Raw genomic sequence first — 12877 nt, forward strand, 5'->3', positions numbered from 1 at the left:
ACAGAGTCAAAAGACCTTGGACTGCAAGACCAAAAAAATCCCACATGTGCTGGCAGAGTGTAGTTTAAAAAACTGGTACCCTACATTTGTCATTAACTATAGCTATAAAAATGGTAACAGATTATGCCAAGTGTCCAGTCTGCAAACAAAATGTAAGTATTGCTGCTTTGGACAGATAGCACAATAACCACAGCTTCTGGCTGGCAAAACTTAAACAGCAAAGTCAAAAAAAGCTTCTAAAGCTTCCAGAGCAGACAGTGGCCATAATAAAATGCTGCAGCATGTGCCAGGGCTTACTCCTTTTAGCATGTAGCTTGGTGCACTTGATGTGTGCAGCACTGCAGGTACTTTCTAATGAGAAAGGAAAACCTCTGCTAAGGCCAGAGACAGTTTTGCTTTTGAAATTATAAATATATTAATCCACTTGTGACAAGTATTAATTTTAAGGAATAAACTGAACATTAATGTAAACTCCAAAATAATTTAATCTCTTCTGGTTCATCATTTTTATTATGGTTATGAAAAGTTTGCTCCTGCACCAAATACTAATTTTTTTGATTTAAAAAAGGAAGTTTTAATATAAGTACATGTATTCTTGTGAAGTGCTGAGTAAGACACCAGGACTCAATTTCTACAGGGGACAGTGTTGAGGAAGCAGCAGGGATGCCTTTAGAGGCCAGTCAAGTGTCATGTGGGCATTGCTTTTTGAGTGCATTGGAGGAGTCCTAATTGCATTTTAAGTTAAATTACTGATAAACCCTAGCTCACTCCTAGCTCTCTCCAGGCCTTTTTGAGGTAGTTTCTTGCTTTCTGATCCCTGACTTGTGTAATCTTTTAACTGCAGTAAAGTTCAGCAGTGCCTCATGAGCCACCTCAAATGAAGTCAAACTGAATTGAATTTCTTATTGACCTTTTACACAACAACAGTGGTGCTTCCCTGACAGGGAAGGAACTACTCAAGGGTCAAGCCGGGTGAAAACTGAGATACATACTTGTAATAATGTCTATTGTTAGCACAGAATTAGAAAATTCTTGCAGTATTCTGGGTTCAGTTCTAAGACTTCTGTAACAGTGATAAAATCAAATAATTGATCAACTTTCCTGATGACTATCCTTTAAAAATTCTTTATAGATTAATAGCTTAGTTATTTTCTTTGGACAAGCCAAAGAATCACCTGTGTTGCTATTTTAAAAATCCATAAAAAGGTAATTTTTTGGAAGTGGAGAACAATTTAAATTCCTGGATTCTTAATACAAAAGGTCATGGCTTCCTTTGGTCACTGATGGAACTAATTTGTTTTAAAGATACCCATCTCCTCAGGAAAGGACTCTGCAGTAAAACAGAGAAGGTGGTCTAAGTACCTGCATTATCATTTGAATAAATGAGAGAAGCATTTAAAAATCAGGCTAAACCCTAGAAATCCTACCCAACCATGCTCAGGTTAAAGCCACACAGGTGGCAAAGATGTTAAGTTGATAAATTTAGGTGGCCTTTACGAAACGAATTGTTGGCCTTTGTCCACTTCCCATCTGACCAGTGTTCAGCTGCAGCATCGTGACTCTTGTAGCTTTGGTGGCAGTCTCAGCAGAAAGGCCAGGGGTTGGATGGGTCATGGAGACTGAACTATCCTCTCACCTCTAGAGGTGGTCCCTCCAGGACAGAGATGAGGCACATGGGTGGGGGCAGCGTGGGGGAACTTGCACAGCTGCCGCCCATGCTGTATCTGCTCTGTGGGGAAATAGAGGGCTTCAGCCTCCAGTGGTGTCAATCCAGCACCTTTCACCAGCGCTAAATTAAAAAGAATATAAATAAATACCAAAAAAAAAGGAAAAAAAAAGGATAGAGGTGCATTGGCAGAGCTGCATGTCACGTCTGTGAAGTACCTTGCTCCAGCCAGTGATACTGGTCTCATTTTCACAAGCATCAAATTCACCCAGTTAAAAAACAAAACAAAAGGAAGAATCACCAAGGAGAAGAACACAGCTGCATTATCACAGTGGAATTTAAGTGTAAGGGCTTTTTCTCATTAGGAAGAGCTCCATTTCCAACAGCAGTGTTGTAATAACCAGGACAGTGACTGGCATACTGGGAAACACAGATTGCATCTGAGACCTTACTAGAAGTGAAATCCCACGACTGGGTAATGTCTGAATGCTGTGCTCACCTGATCTAGAAGTGAACAGAATAGCAGAGAAGAAACATTGTATCACAGGCTATATAAATACTTTTCAAACTCATTACTTCTCTTACTGTTTCCCATTTGAAATCTGTCTGGGTCCCATCCCTGGGAGGTGCTGTTGGCTCACCCAGAAGCCCAGAGCCTTTGAAACATTCATCACGTTGGTTTCTAAGCAACAGTGAATAATAGCGTAAAGAGGGAAGCTGGTGATGCTTTGCAGTCACCAGGCTCAGGAAGACTGTCACAGCCTGTCACAGCCTGTCACTGTGAGCCTGTCACTGGACTTGTAAAGTGGAAAACAGCGTGAAACAGTACAGCAGCAAAGCCTTCAGATCCCCCCAAAGATTCACATGCCAGCTGAGGCACATCCACTTAGGGACCTCTTCCTGACATGACAGCCCTCTCCTCAGTTCCATCTTCCCTCTCCTGATATTCCAGTTTCACCAGGTTACTGTTTGTCATGATTTTCCTTCCAGCCCTTGGTAATTAGTGCATCTATTTGCCTTTATTTGAAGATGTTCACTTCTCACCTTTCTACTCCATCTGATCCCTCAATTAAATCACCTTGCTGCATCTGTGTCATAACAACAGCCAGTCAATTAGGATTTTACTGGCAGATGGAGCAAAAAAGCCCCAAGACTGCTTGAGAGAAAGGGCTCTTCTCCATATTGCCTCTCCATCAGGAGACACAGAATTCCCCTGTATGGGAAAAGGGGTAAGATTTAAATATCAGCCTTTATCTCTGACTATATCCTGGGCACCTTCTTCAGAGGCCTGTGAAAAGAGGTGTAGAACCTGCAAGTGAGAATCCAAAATGAGAGGAAAAAACCAAAAACCTTGAAGAGAAGTTGTCAAAGTCAGGAGATCACATGGAGTGGTTTTGCTTCAGCTGGGGAAGAAAATAATTAGCAATATCAAGACCAGCTACTGTAACAAAAAGGCAATATGAGTACCCCCAGAGTCTGCTTTTATATTTTTCCTTTCTTCAAGAATTTCCCAGCAGGGAAGCCCTTCTTTATCTCCATTATTTAAAATTCCTATCTTTCAACATTCATCCTATATATCTACTTTGGTATACACATGTTTCTGCTAAACTGCCTCAAGTCTTTTTTTGTCATAATATCTTTAAGCTTGTAAAATTATTTCTTTGCCTTTGTCTTCATGATCTCTCTTTTAAGTACTATACTGAGGACTATTCTTGTTTTCCTCTAGACTGCCTGCCACAATTTTGTGGTGGAACAATGGAAATCATTATGAAATTCAACTGCCTGAAACCAGCATGTATTAGAAATACATTTGATATATGGATGAAAAAAGCTTAAATGGGGAATTAAACCATTTGTAAAGAAAAAATATTGAAGAGGTATTTACATGTCCAAAAGAGAAACAGTGTTACATGTCAATGTAGGTGGTGTTTCACCTGTAAGTCAGCAAGGTTGCCAGCTTTAGGGAGCACCTGCAGGTGCCCCCCAGCAGGGCCTGTCCATGCTTACCTCGAGCGCTGGAAGGGGCAGAGTTAATCATCTGGGATGGTGCTGAGTGAGTGGAGCTCAGGCTGGAGGTGGAAGGACTAGCCTGGGATGAGGATAAAACAGAGGCATTGGTGACTGAGCCTTGGTACCTGGGCTTAGGATAAACAGGAGGCAGAGAAACCATCGAGTGACCTGAGCACATCAGTGCCTTAGGGATTTACCTGTCTCAGATGGGCCAGGGCAGCCTCTGCCCAGCTTCAGTGCAGGCCACTGCTAACCTGCACTCAGGACTGTGGGACTTGTTCCACCTCCCCAAACCAAGAGCTGCACTAACTGCACATGTTCAACAGGGCAGGTTAACAAAATGGGACAAAAACGTCACTTTCTGAAAGCAGCAGGGTGACCTTGGACTGCAGTACCACAGTCACTGTACAAACACAGGGGATTTCTTCTCAAAGTTAATCTAGTGAGTTACTGTCATATTTCTTGAACAACGTTAGATTCTACCTATCCAGTTCTTTGAAAAAAAATATCACAGACAGATCCAAGCATGTGCACAGGTAAAGTGTACTGCTCCTAAGCAAAACCCTCTGGAAGGTGTTCTGTGCTGTTCCCACCCAGCGCTGCTGGCTGTGCTGGAGCTGTACCTGCATGTGGTACATATCCTCAGCAGTCTCCCCCACAGAGCTGTCTGTCAGGATAACCAGGTTTCCTGTTTCACTGGAGGTGTGCGACGACAGAGAGGATGAGGAGTGTCGGACTGAACCAAGCATGTTCAGCGGGCTGGAAAAAAAAACAGAGCAAGGGCATAATTATTTTTTAAACCTGTTTGTGAAGCCTGATTTTTTTCCAAACTAGTAAGTACCTGCAGTTACCTGCTGCTTTAGGTCACCTCTAGAGGTCAAACACTTTTGAAAAGGCCAAATGAGCTCAAACAAATCCATAAATGTGGGTAAATATGAAAGAGGTGACAAGAAGATTACAGACAAAACAGAATAGTATATAGGATGTTGAATTTCAGAACCCCAGCCCAGGGTATTGTCACATTATGACCTTGGGTGCATATTTGTTTTGTTTATAACAGAACACACTGAAACCACTCATATTTTTAATGCTGAGTGGGAGCAGCTTAAAAAAACCATTCCAAAGGAATCCAAGCACAAGACACATGGGTCAAAATCCAGTTTTCCTTATTGCATGCATTGGGCCTCAGCATTACAGTTGAAGGCAATTTTGTAGCTGACAGTACATTAATACAGCCCAGCTGGTGTGCAGGCTGTACCCTGATCTCCCTCAGGGAATGAACTTTTCTTTGTCACTCTGAACCACACACACAAATACACTGTACACTACAGCATTTCCCTAGTTTGTCCTAAAAACTAAAAAAGCCTTTTCAAAGTGAGGAATTTTGAGGGGAAAAAAAGCTATCACCCAGATACTGTTTATCAACTGCTAAGCCATGGGAGCAGTATAAGCTACTCAGTACTAGCATAAAGAATGTCACCATCCTGGATTCATGGACCAACTTTCCACAGCTTTTTATGCCAGCCTTTAAAACCAGCTAAAATATAGTGACCCAATAAGAAAAATAAACACAGAAGAGCAATTAGCATTTTCAAATAAGCAACGTTGTCTGGATATAAAAACCACTATTTTGTCCTTGTAATGACAATTTTTATCCTCTGTCATTATCTTAGATTTAATATATGGGCATTCAGTTTGAAAAAGCACCACAGGGTCATTTTTTGATGTGCTGATCAAAACACCACGGCAGCCTTTCTTGTATTTGGCTTCTGAGTTAGTCAGAATTATAAAAATAATGATGTTAACAATTTTGACCCTTCCAAATGGGTACATATTGAGTTGGGTTCTAAAACAAGCCATACAATTTTATGGTAGATAAGGACCCAGTTATTTGCTCTAGGTGCAACAGAAGTAGGAGAGGCTGAGACCTCCGAAGTCAGATTGAGTCTGGAGAACTGAGGGGCAGATTTGTGTTTCTGCCTCTACAATAAGTAAAGTGGTGGAGTCACACCTGAAGGTGTTCAGCATTTGCTGCAAGTTGGATTTCTCAACTTTCTTATTCCAATTGTCCAACTTCAATAATTAGCACTGAGTGAAGACAAAAGGCACTGCTGCCTGAACTCCTGCTGCCCTCCTGCAGTCCTGCTAACACTCCTTGGATCCTGGAGCCTTGGTGGAACAGCGTGCAGAGCCCCTGGTGTTGGGAAGAAGAGGGGAGGGGTTACCTGTGTCGATGCACCAGCTTGATGCTCTCGGGGCTCATGGGGCCGTGAGACACCAGCACGTTGCTGCGGGGGGTGCTGGAGCCAGAACAGGCTGGGCTCAGCTTATCCAAACCAGGCAGCTCCTGCAGAGCAAACACACTTCAGCTAAGTCACTCATGGAAAAATGCCAGTTTTCTTCATTCATGCTACTTCCAGTTATGGGACTTCTTTTGAAGAGAACATCCAACACTTCCTGTTAATCTTCCTCTGTCTTACATAATTTTCTGCTATGTGAAATAGCAATTGAAAATTAAGCTTTACAATTGCTCTGTGATACAACAAAGAACATACAAATATTAACAATTCTTGCTGAAAGGCCAAGTTAACCTATTTTCTACAACTGCCTTCTTGCACAAAAATCAAGAATTCCATTGGTAATTTGGCAGTCCAGTAGGTTTAATCAATGCTGTATCAGCCCAGTTCTTTTGTGAACCTTACTACAACTGACAGATGTTTAATCATATAATTCAAAATGGGAAAAGTGACTGTTGGCTTACATGGTACAGACTGGATCGCATCATCTGGAACTGATCTATCAGTTTCTTATGCAGGGGACGCATTTCGGGGTGTACAAATTTCTCATGGACTGCCAGACCCACTCCTAGGACATGTACCTGGAAAAAGAAAATGCAACATCAGAAACCCAAATGAATTGTGTCTGAGAGAGAACAAAAGTCTGTCCTGCAGTTCTGGCAATGTGCAAGGAATACGCCACTGTCCATTATAAGACTGTTGCTAATTAAGCCAAGCCTTGGAGTCCTGGCAAGTTCATACTACTCCAACAAGTATTTAAGTGTGAGACAAGTACATTCGTGTCATGTTGCATTGCTTTTCTTAGGAGATAACTGCAAAAAAAACCCCCAAAACAGCTAGATTCTCTCTGCAGAGTGAACAGCATTTAGCCCTCACACAGATAATGCCCTGTGACAAAAACTCCTCCCAGTGCCAGGGACAGGGTCTGAGCTGCCAGCAGAGACTTCTAAAAGGAGTTTCTGATAATTGAGATGAACAGCAGCAGTGTGGCACACGCAGTCACTCCTCCTGTTCCTCATTAGTTACTTCTAAAGGTCACTTTTTCAAAGGACAAACATATAATATTAATGATTGAATGAGATTATATAAGGTCTCAGATGAAAGAAAATAGCAATGATAGGAGGCTTAAGATGTATGTAATTCCTTACATGATCCAAAGTCTGTACAAACAATAACTAATTAATCTTCAAACATCTCCTGAGGATTGATGGGAGATAAGCATTATTTTAAGATGGGGAATCTGAAATGCAATTCAGTGATTTGTTGAAGAACAAACCTAGTAGCTCTATTCAGATTTGGGCACATTGTTTAATGGGGTATATCTTTCCAAACTTTCACTTAAGAGGGAGGTGATTATCTGATTTCATTCCCATCAAAGCATCCCGCAGCTTTATCTACCAAGATGTTTCAAAGAGGACACTATGGGAAAATAAAACTGCAGATAATATAAATAGGCATTAAGTTTTCATACATGGCTCTGCCACTTTAATCTCAAGCCTGACCTGTCCTGCCTCCGATTATCTTTGAAATTTGCTAGGAAGACATAGTTCAAAATGCCAAAAATGAATGGCAGGCTTGAAATGCAGAAAGATGTCTGTTGGATAATAAATGTAGAAAACAAAATAATTGTACTTTCTGCTGAGCTTCCTCATATCCCATAAGGTGACTTGTCATAATCGCCTTGCCCACTTCCCTCTTGTTTTTTGTTTGAATGTATTTAGGTCTCCTGTACCAAAAATCTTTTGCTTGTGAATGAATCAGTTGGATCTGATGTTTAGACTGACTGCTGATGAATCCAGACAATGTAGCAATGTTCTTCTGCACCTGAAAAATAGTACCTGTTCCTGCATGAGTTCCTTGAGCTGGGTGATCTTCTCTGCGTCTCCAGGGTGCTTTGTGATATAATCCTTATCAAAAAAGGCCTGCAGGAAGAGGAAAAAAAAAGTGCCTTTTGCTTATAGGAAGGTAGTTTCATCATAACTTGGAGTCAAAGGATGAAAGGAAAAGGTCCAAAAATGTTAGGAAAACAAAAAATATATTAAGGTAACAGCAGAGCTTAATTTTATTGTTCTTTAGCACTCTGGGATGCAGAGAAAATGGGCTTGGCAGCTGAAACGATTCTGTTGAATCATGACTCTGACCAAGTTTCCCCCTGTGACAGTGATGAGCAATACCACTAAGCCTTGTATCTTCCAGTTATTTGAATTTTATAGTTTCCTTCACATAACTGCCTAAAGCTAAAGGAATTTAGTGAGTAAATTGGCAACTGATGTAAAGCCTGAAGAGCATTCTCTCCATGGCTCCGTTGCGAAGACCAACCCAAATCCCTGAACCACTCCTGCAATTTTTCAGTATTTTACCCTAAACCTACCTTTTGCAATGCTCAGTTTAAGTAACAGCTTGCCAGAGATGATGCTGGATAACATATTGTATTTAACATCATTTTAGTTTTACAGTGAGTCTGAAATTAGCCCATCAGCAAAGATAATGGTTCAATAGCATGAATTAGTGCTTTTTCCTGATTCCAGACCTAATCAGTTACCACCAGTCCCACAGCCTCTATTGCAAAATGAATTTATAATATAAGCAGTATTAAAAAAGCTGTGTCACTGTTTCACCTGCCAAGTGAGGATTTCCAGATAAGCCAAGTGTCATCCTTGAGAAACCCTGCTGTTACCTGTACCTATTTCCATGTGAGATCCCAGCTCCACCTCTGGAGCCTCCTTGCACGTGGCTATGCAAGCACTGATGCAGAATAACCAAGTAGGGGGTATAACCCCATTTTTAGATAATGCACATGAGATTTTCTTATCTTATTAAGCCATACTGTAATTGAAACAGAAATGCAAATAGGAAGGGTGATGCTCAATGAGAAGCAGAGCCTGGCTCACCTCCTGGTACCGCGCAATTCCCCCGTTAACGGCGGCATCAATCACTCCGTTCAGACACATGCTGAGAAGATTAATGTTGCCATGCATTTGTTTATGCTGGTACTGGCTTATCAGTGTCCTCAGCTCCTGGTTTTTGTTCTCAACCACTTGAATGGCATTTTCCAAAGGACTTACTTCAACCTCAAAGGCAATAAAATATACTTTAATTCTGTGGACACTTCACTGAGATTTATTATCTTCCTTGTAATAAAATGGTACTCCAGGATTGTTCAGTGAGCTCCCTTTGCTTTTACTGCTTTGTAGAAAATTAGCTACATTAACAAACTCCACTGTTGGCAGTGCTGGATTTCAGGGCACTCGGTTGCAATAATAGATGTCTTTCTATATACCAAAGACATGGCAGCAATGCAATTATTCCATCCTTTTGGCACTGTCTCCATTATATTATTAGCTAATACAATTCCCCTGGTTACATTCAGCCATTATTTAAATGAAGTGGTAGAAAAAGGATGTATTTAACTCTTGGTAAACACCATTTTAAACTGCAAGATTTCAGCCCAACAAGTTTTAAGCTGCCTATCCCCTGTCCTCAGTAACTCATCATTTCGACCCCCAATTACAGGAATTATCAATGTTACCAGTTCTCTTCTCTCCACTTCAAACCAGCGAGAGATCCCAGGCAAACTGTGAGTCAGGGTCAGAGTAGTGCGTTCAATCCACAAGCTCTGCAAGGAGTAATTGAGGCTGTGAGGAACAGTGATCACAACCACATCCTCTGTACTCCTACTACAAGTGCAAAGGGGGCAAGGCTCAGAAAAGAATGCATTAACCTCCCAAGCATTAATTCTGTAGAAGGTCTTCCTGAAAGTCACTTAAACAACAAACCAGGAATTCAGCATGCTTGAAACAACACATTCAGCATTTCTATTGATTTTTAAAACTTCTCCAATCACCAGTTGCGTCATGGGACCCAAAAAGACATTGTAGACCTATATGTCAGTAATAAAAAAAAAGTCCAGCCAAACAAACAGTGTCTCTGAGCACTAAAATAACACACCTTTAAACTGGACAATGCTTTAAGCAGGTCAGAACTCAACAATATTCAATCAGACCGTGGACTTAACCTGTTACTTGAGTGGCTGTAGTATCTGGCTATCAAATCAGGATTATCTAAAAGGCTCTGTCAGCATAAAATAAGAAAACAGTATTCACCTTGAAGAGATGAACACTTAAGCACGGCTTATTTGCTACTTGTACCTTAAACTCGTTCTCCTTGTCCTTGGGGCCCTTGTGGAAGGGTCTGTCGTAGCGGAACTTGCGGATGTTGTTGACGCGGTAAAAGCTCTTGATGCGATCGGGGACACGGTCCATTTGCAGCACGTCTATATTGTCTGGGATGGGAGTCACTGCATAGATCTGCAAATCTGGAAATTGTGCAGTCAAAGAAAGCTTTATCCATGTGTTAGGAAAGACAAATAGGAAACAGCAACCCACACAGGAGGCTCCATTTGCTGACAGTGACATTACGGTTCCAATCCTGCACAGTATCCATGCTGCTCTCTCAGAAGCCAAATAGTGCGGGTTCCATGACTAAGCTCTGCAAAGTCCCTGCAGTCCCCTTAAATGTGATGTGGTTCAGTCCTTAAATGCACTGAGCATTGTACAGGTGACCAGTGAGAAGAATGACATTCACAGCCTTGGGTATAAAAGGGTTCAACAGTTTTAAAGAAAGGGAAATTGCAAAAAAGTAAAATATAAGCAGAATGGAAAATAGTGCTTTGGAACTAGTATCTGTTCCCAACAAAATAATGGCCCAGAGAAGGTATGAGGAATACTCCTAAGGACACACGCTGCGTGCAATGCCAGTGCTGCTTGTAAAGCATTAAAACATGGATATGACTGAGCACAGCCTTTCCCTTCTACATGGAACATGACCTGCACTACTCCCCAAATAAAAATTCACTGCTCTCTCCAACACCATGTCCCATAACAAAGCAGTTACTGTCTGCTGCAGACAAGGTCTGGTTTTGTCCATATGCAGCTCTACCTCTGTGCTCTGCCCCAGCTCCAGGGAGCGTTTACCCTTTCACAGAAGGATACACTGGGCATCACACTGCAATATGGAGTCATCGGGGTGGTTTGGGTGCTGCATTGCAATGGCTTGGGGGAACTCGCTCAGCATCCTCTGCTGGAAGGCTTCCAGCCTCTCATAGTCGTGGCCCCGACACACATATTCTTTGTTCTGCAAGAAGGACAAGCGTAAATTAGTCCTTAAAAGTAAGTTAAATTCTAGTGACTTCTGTCTCACTTTAAATGTTACTTCAAAACCAAAGATAAATGACTGGCAATGTGAGCAGCTAACATGAGAGCAGATGTATTTTATCCCTTCCTTTTTCTTTACAATGTATTTCATGAAGAAGTGATGAATGAGGAGACTATTCCAGTGATCTCTGATTCAGGCACACCCAGCATTCAGTCTTGTGGTCCCTTCTTACCTGCTTTTCGGAAAAGGCACTATTTTTAATTGGACTATACTGAAACCTGTCAACTAAAACTTAAGTCACTAGCTTGGCTGTTCTACACTGGGAAAGCTGCTGTCAAATACAGTTTATACCAGATGGATAAAAGTCCTGAGCTTCTGATAGAACAGAGGGAAATATGTGTTTATCATTTTATCAGTTCTCCTTGGAAAGAAGTTGCAACAAATTATTCACAAAAATCACTGTTTAATCACTGCTGTATTATCACAGCCATACAACCCAGCCCTGATGGTGATGAACAATATATGCTCAGGAACTCCCCTGTCAATAGTACAGTAATACAGAAAAGCTTTACCAACAATTCTCAGTGGCCACTTAACAAATTCCCCTTCAGCCCTAAAAGCACTTTCCTCTTGATGAACAAAATTTCATTTCTGCTAATAATGGAAAGCTGAATTTAGATGACTCTTGAGGCATTAAAGCACTTGTGCAGAGTTCTTGGATGCTTTTTGAGCTATCTCTTAACTCCAAACAGCACAATAAAGGATTTCTAAATTCCTCAGTGTCAGGAAGATTATATTCCAGTGTCCTAACCCTCACAAACCACAATTTTCATCAGTATTAATATCTCCTTGTGCAAGACCAATCAAAGCAGGCAAATTCTCTAATTTTGGTAGTTTAAACTCTCATACAAATAATAACTAGAAGAACAGGGAGGCTTTTCACCTTCCTAAAACAATTAAAAAATTTAATAAAAAAGAACAGTCTTTTATTTATTGCATTTAGAGACTGCAGTATATTCAAGAATGTGTTGTTAATTGCTCTGGAAAAGGGATGAGGCCAAGCAGTTCTTGATCTTGGTAGGAAAATCGAAGGGAAAGTAGCAAAACCAGATCATAAAACACAGCCAAGGAGTTCAGTTATCTTTGGCTTTGCATTTCAACTTTGTGGAAAGGAACTCCTGTTGAGGCTGTGACATGTGTCACTTTGTATGCATCAGTCACAGCAGCCAATGGACTGGGAGAAGAATCACATGATGAATCTTGACAGTTCAGTCTGTAATGCTCAAACTTTGCAGCTATTATTAAATTTGGAGTGAGCCCACGTTTGAAGGTGAATCTCTTCATGACACTTACTGTATTCTCTGTTTTAGCTTTTGATTGCAGCAATCTAGAAAACTGTAAGCCTATAAATAAAGTTATTGTGATTCTAAAAATAATGCCCTCAAAACACCTCAAAGCTAAATTTAATAAGACTTCAGACAGATGCCAGCACAAGATCTCAAAACATGGCTTGTCAGGCCTTACTTGAACTTCTGGTAGATGGAAGATATGGACACTTTTAATTTAAATTTACTTATGCAGAAAAGCTAGAAATAGATGCAGAATTCGTGGAAACATGAACAATGACTTTTCTAGACAAAGGGTCTTCAAAAATCAAAGATACAGAAAGAAGTGGTTATTTTCTGTCTTAAGCTATACAGCAATAGAAAAATAGATGAGAAAAGGGCTTGGAGTTATTTGATCCCTTTAA

At 40.9% G+C, this 12877-nt stretch overlaps 1 protein-coding gene across 10 annotated transcripts in view; it reads right to left on the reverse strand.

The window, feature by feature from the left end:
- The window catches only part of DOCK3 (dedicator of cytokinesis 3), a 185849-nt gene that overhangs the window by 11843 nt on the left and 161129 nt on the right, over positions 1 to 12877 (reverse strand). For 5 of the 10 annotated variants that reach the window (XM_054516046.1, XM_054516045.1, XM_054516044.1 and 2 more), the window contains 10 exons: positions 10965 to 11106; positions 10122 to 10288; positions 9503 to 9589; positions 8865 to 9044; positions 7812 to 7895; positions 6438 to 6554; positions 5902 to 6023; positions 4300 to 4435; positions 3674 to 3755; positions 1637 to 1789 (listed from right to left, as the gene is read on the reverse strand). In XM_054516046.1, the coding sequence (XP_054372021.1) occupies positions 1637 to 1789; positions 3674 to 3755; positions 4300 to 4435; positions 5902 to 6023; positions 6438 to 6554; positions 7812 to 7895; positions 8865 to 9044; positions 9503 to 9589; positions 10122 to 10288; positions 10965 to 11106 (1270 nt within the window). The remainder of the gene's footprint in view (positions 1 to 1636; positions 1790 to 3673; positions 3756 to 4299; positions 4436 to 5901; positions 6024 to 6437; positions 6555 to 7811; positions 7896 to 8864; positions 9045 to 9502; positions 9590 to 10121; positions 10289 to 10964; positions 11107 to 12877) is intronic. The other 5 variants (XM_054516051.1, XM_054516050.1, XM_054516049.1 and 2 more) reach the window with 2 other exon arrangements.

Source organism: Molothrus ater, chromosome 11, assembly GCF_012460135.2.
Source record: "Molothrus ater isolate BHLD 08-10-18 breed brown headed cowbird chromosome 11, BPBGC_Mater_1.1, whole genome shotgun sequence".
Taxonomy (NCBI): Eukaryota; Metazoa; Chordata; class Aves; order Passeriformes; family Icteridae; genus Molothrus; species Molothrus ater.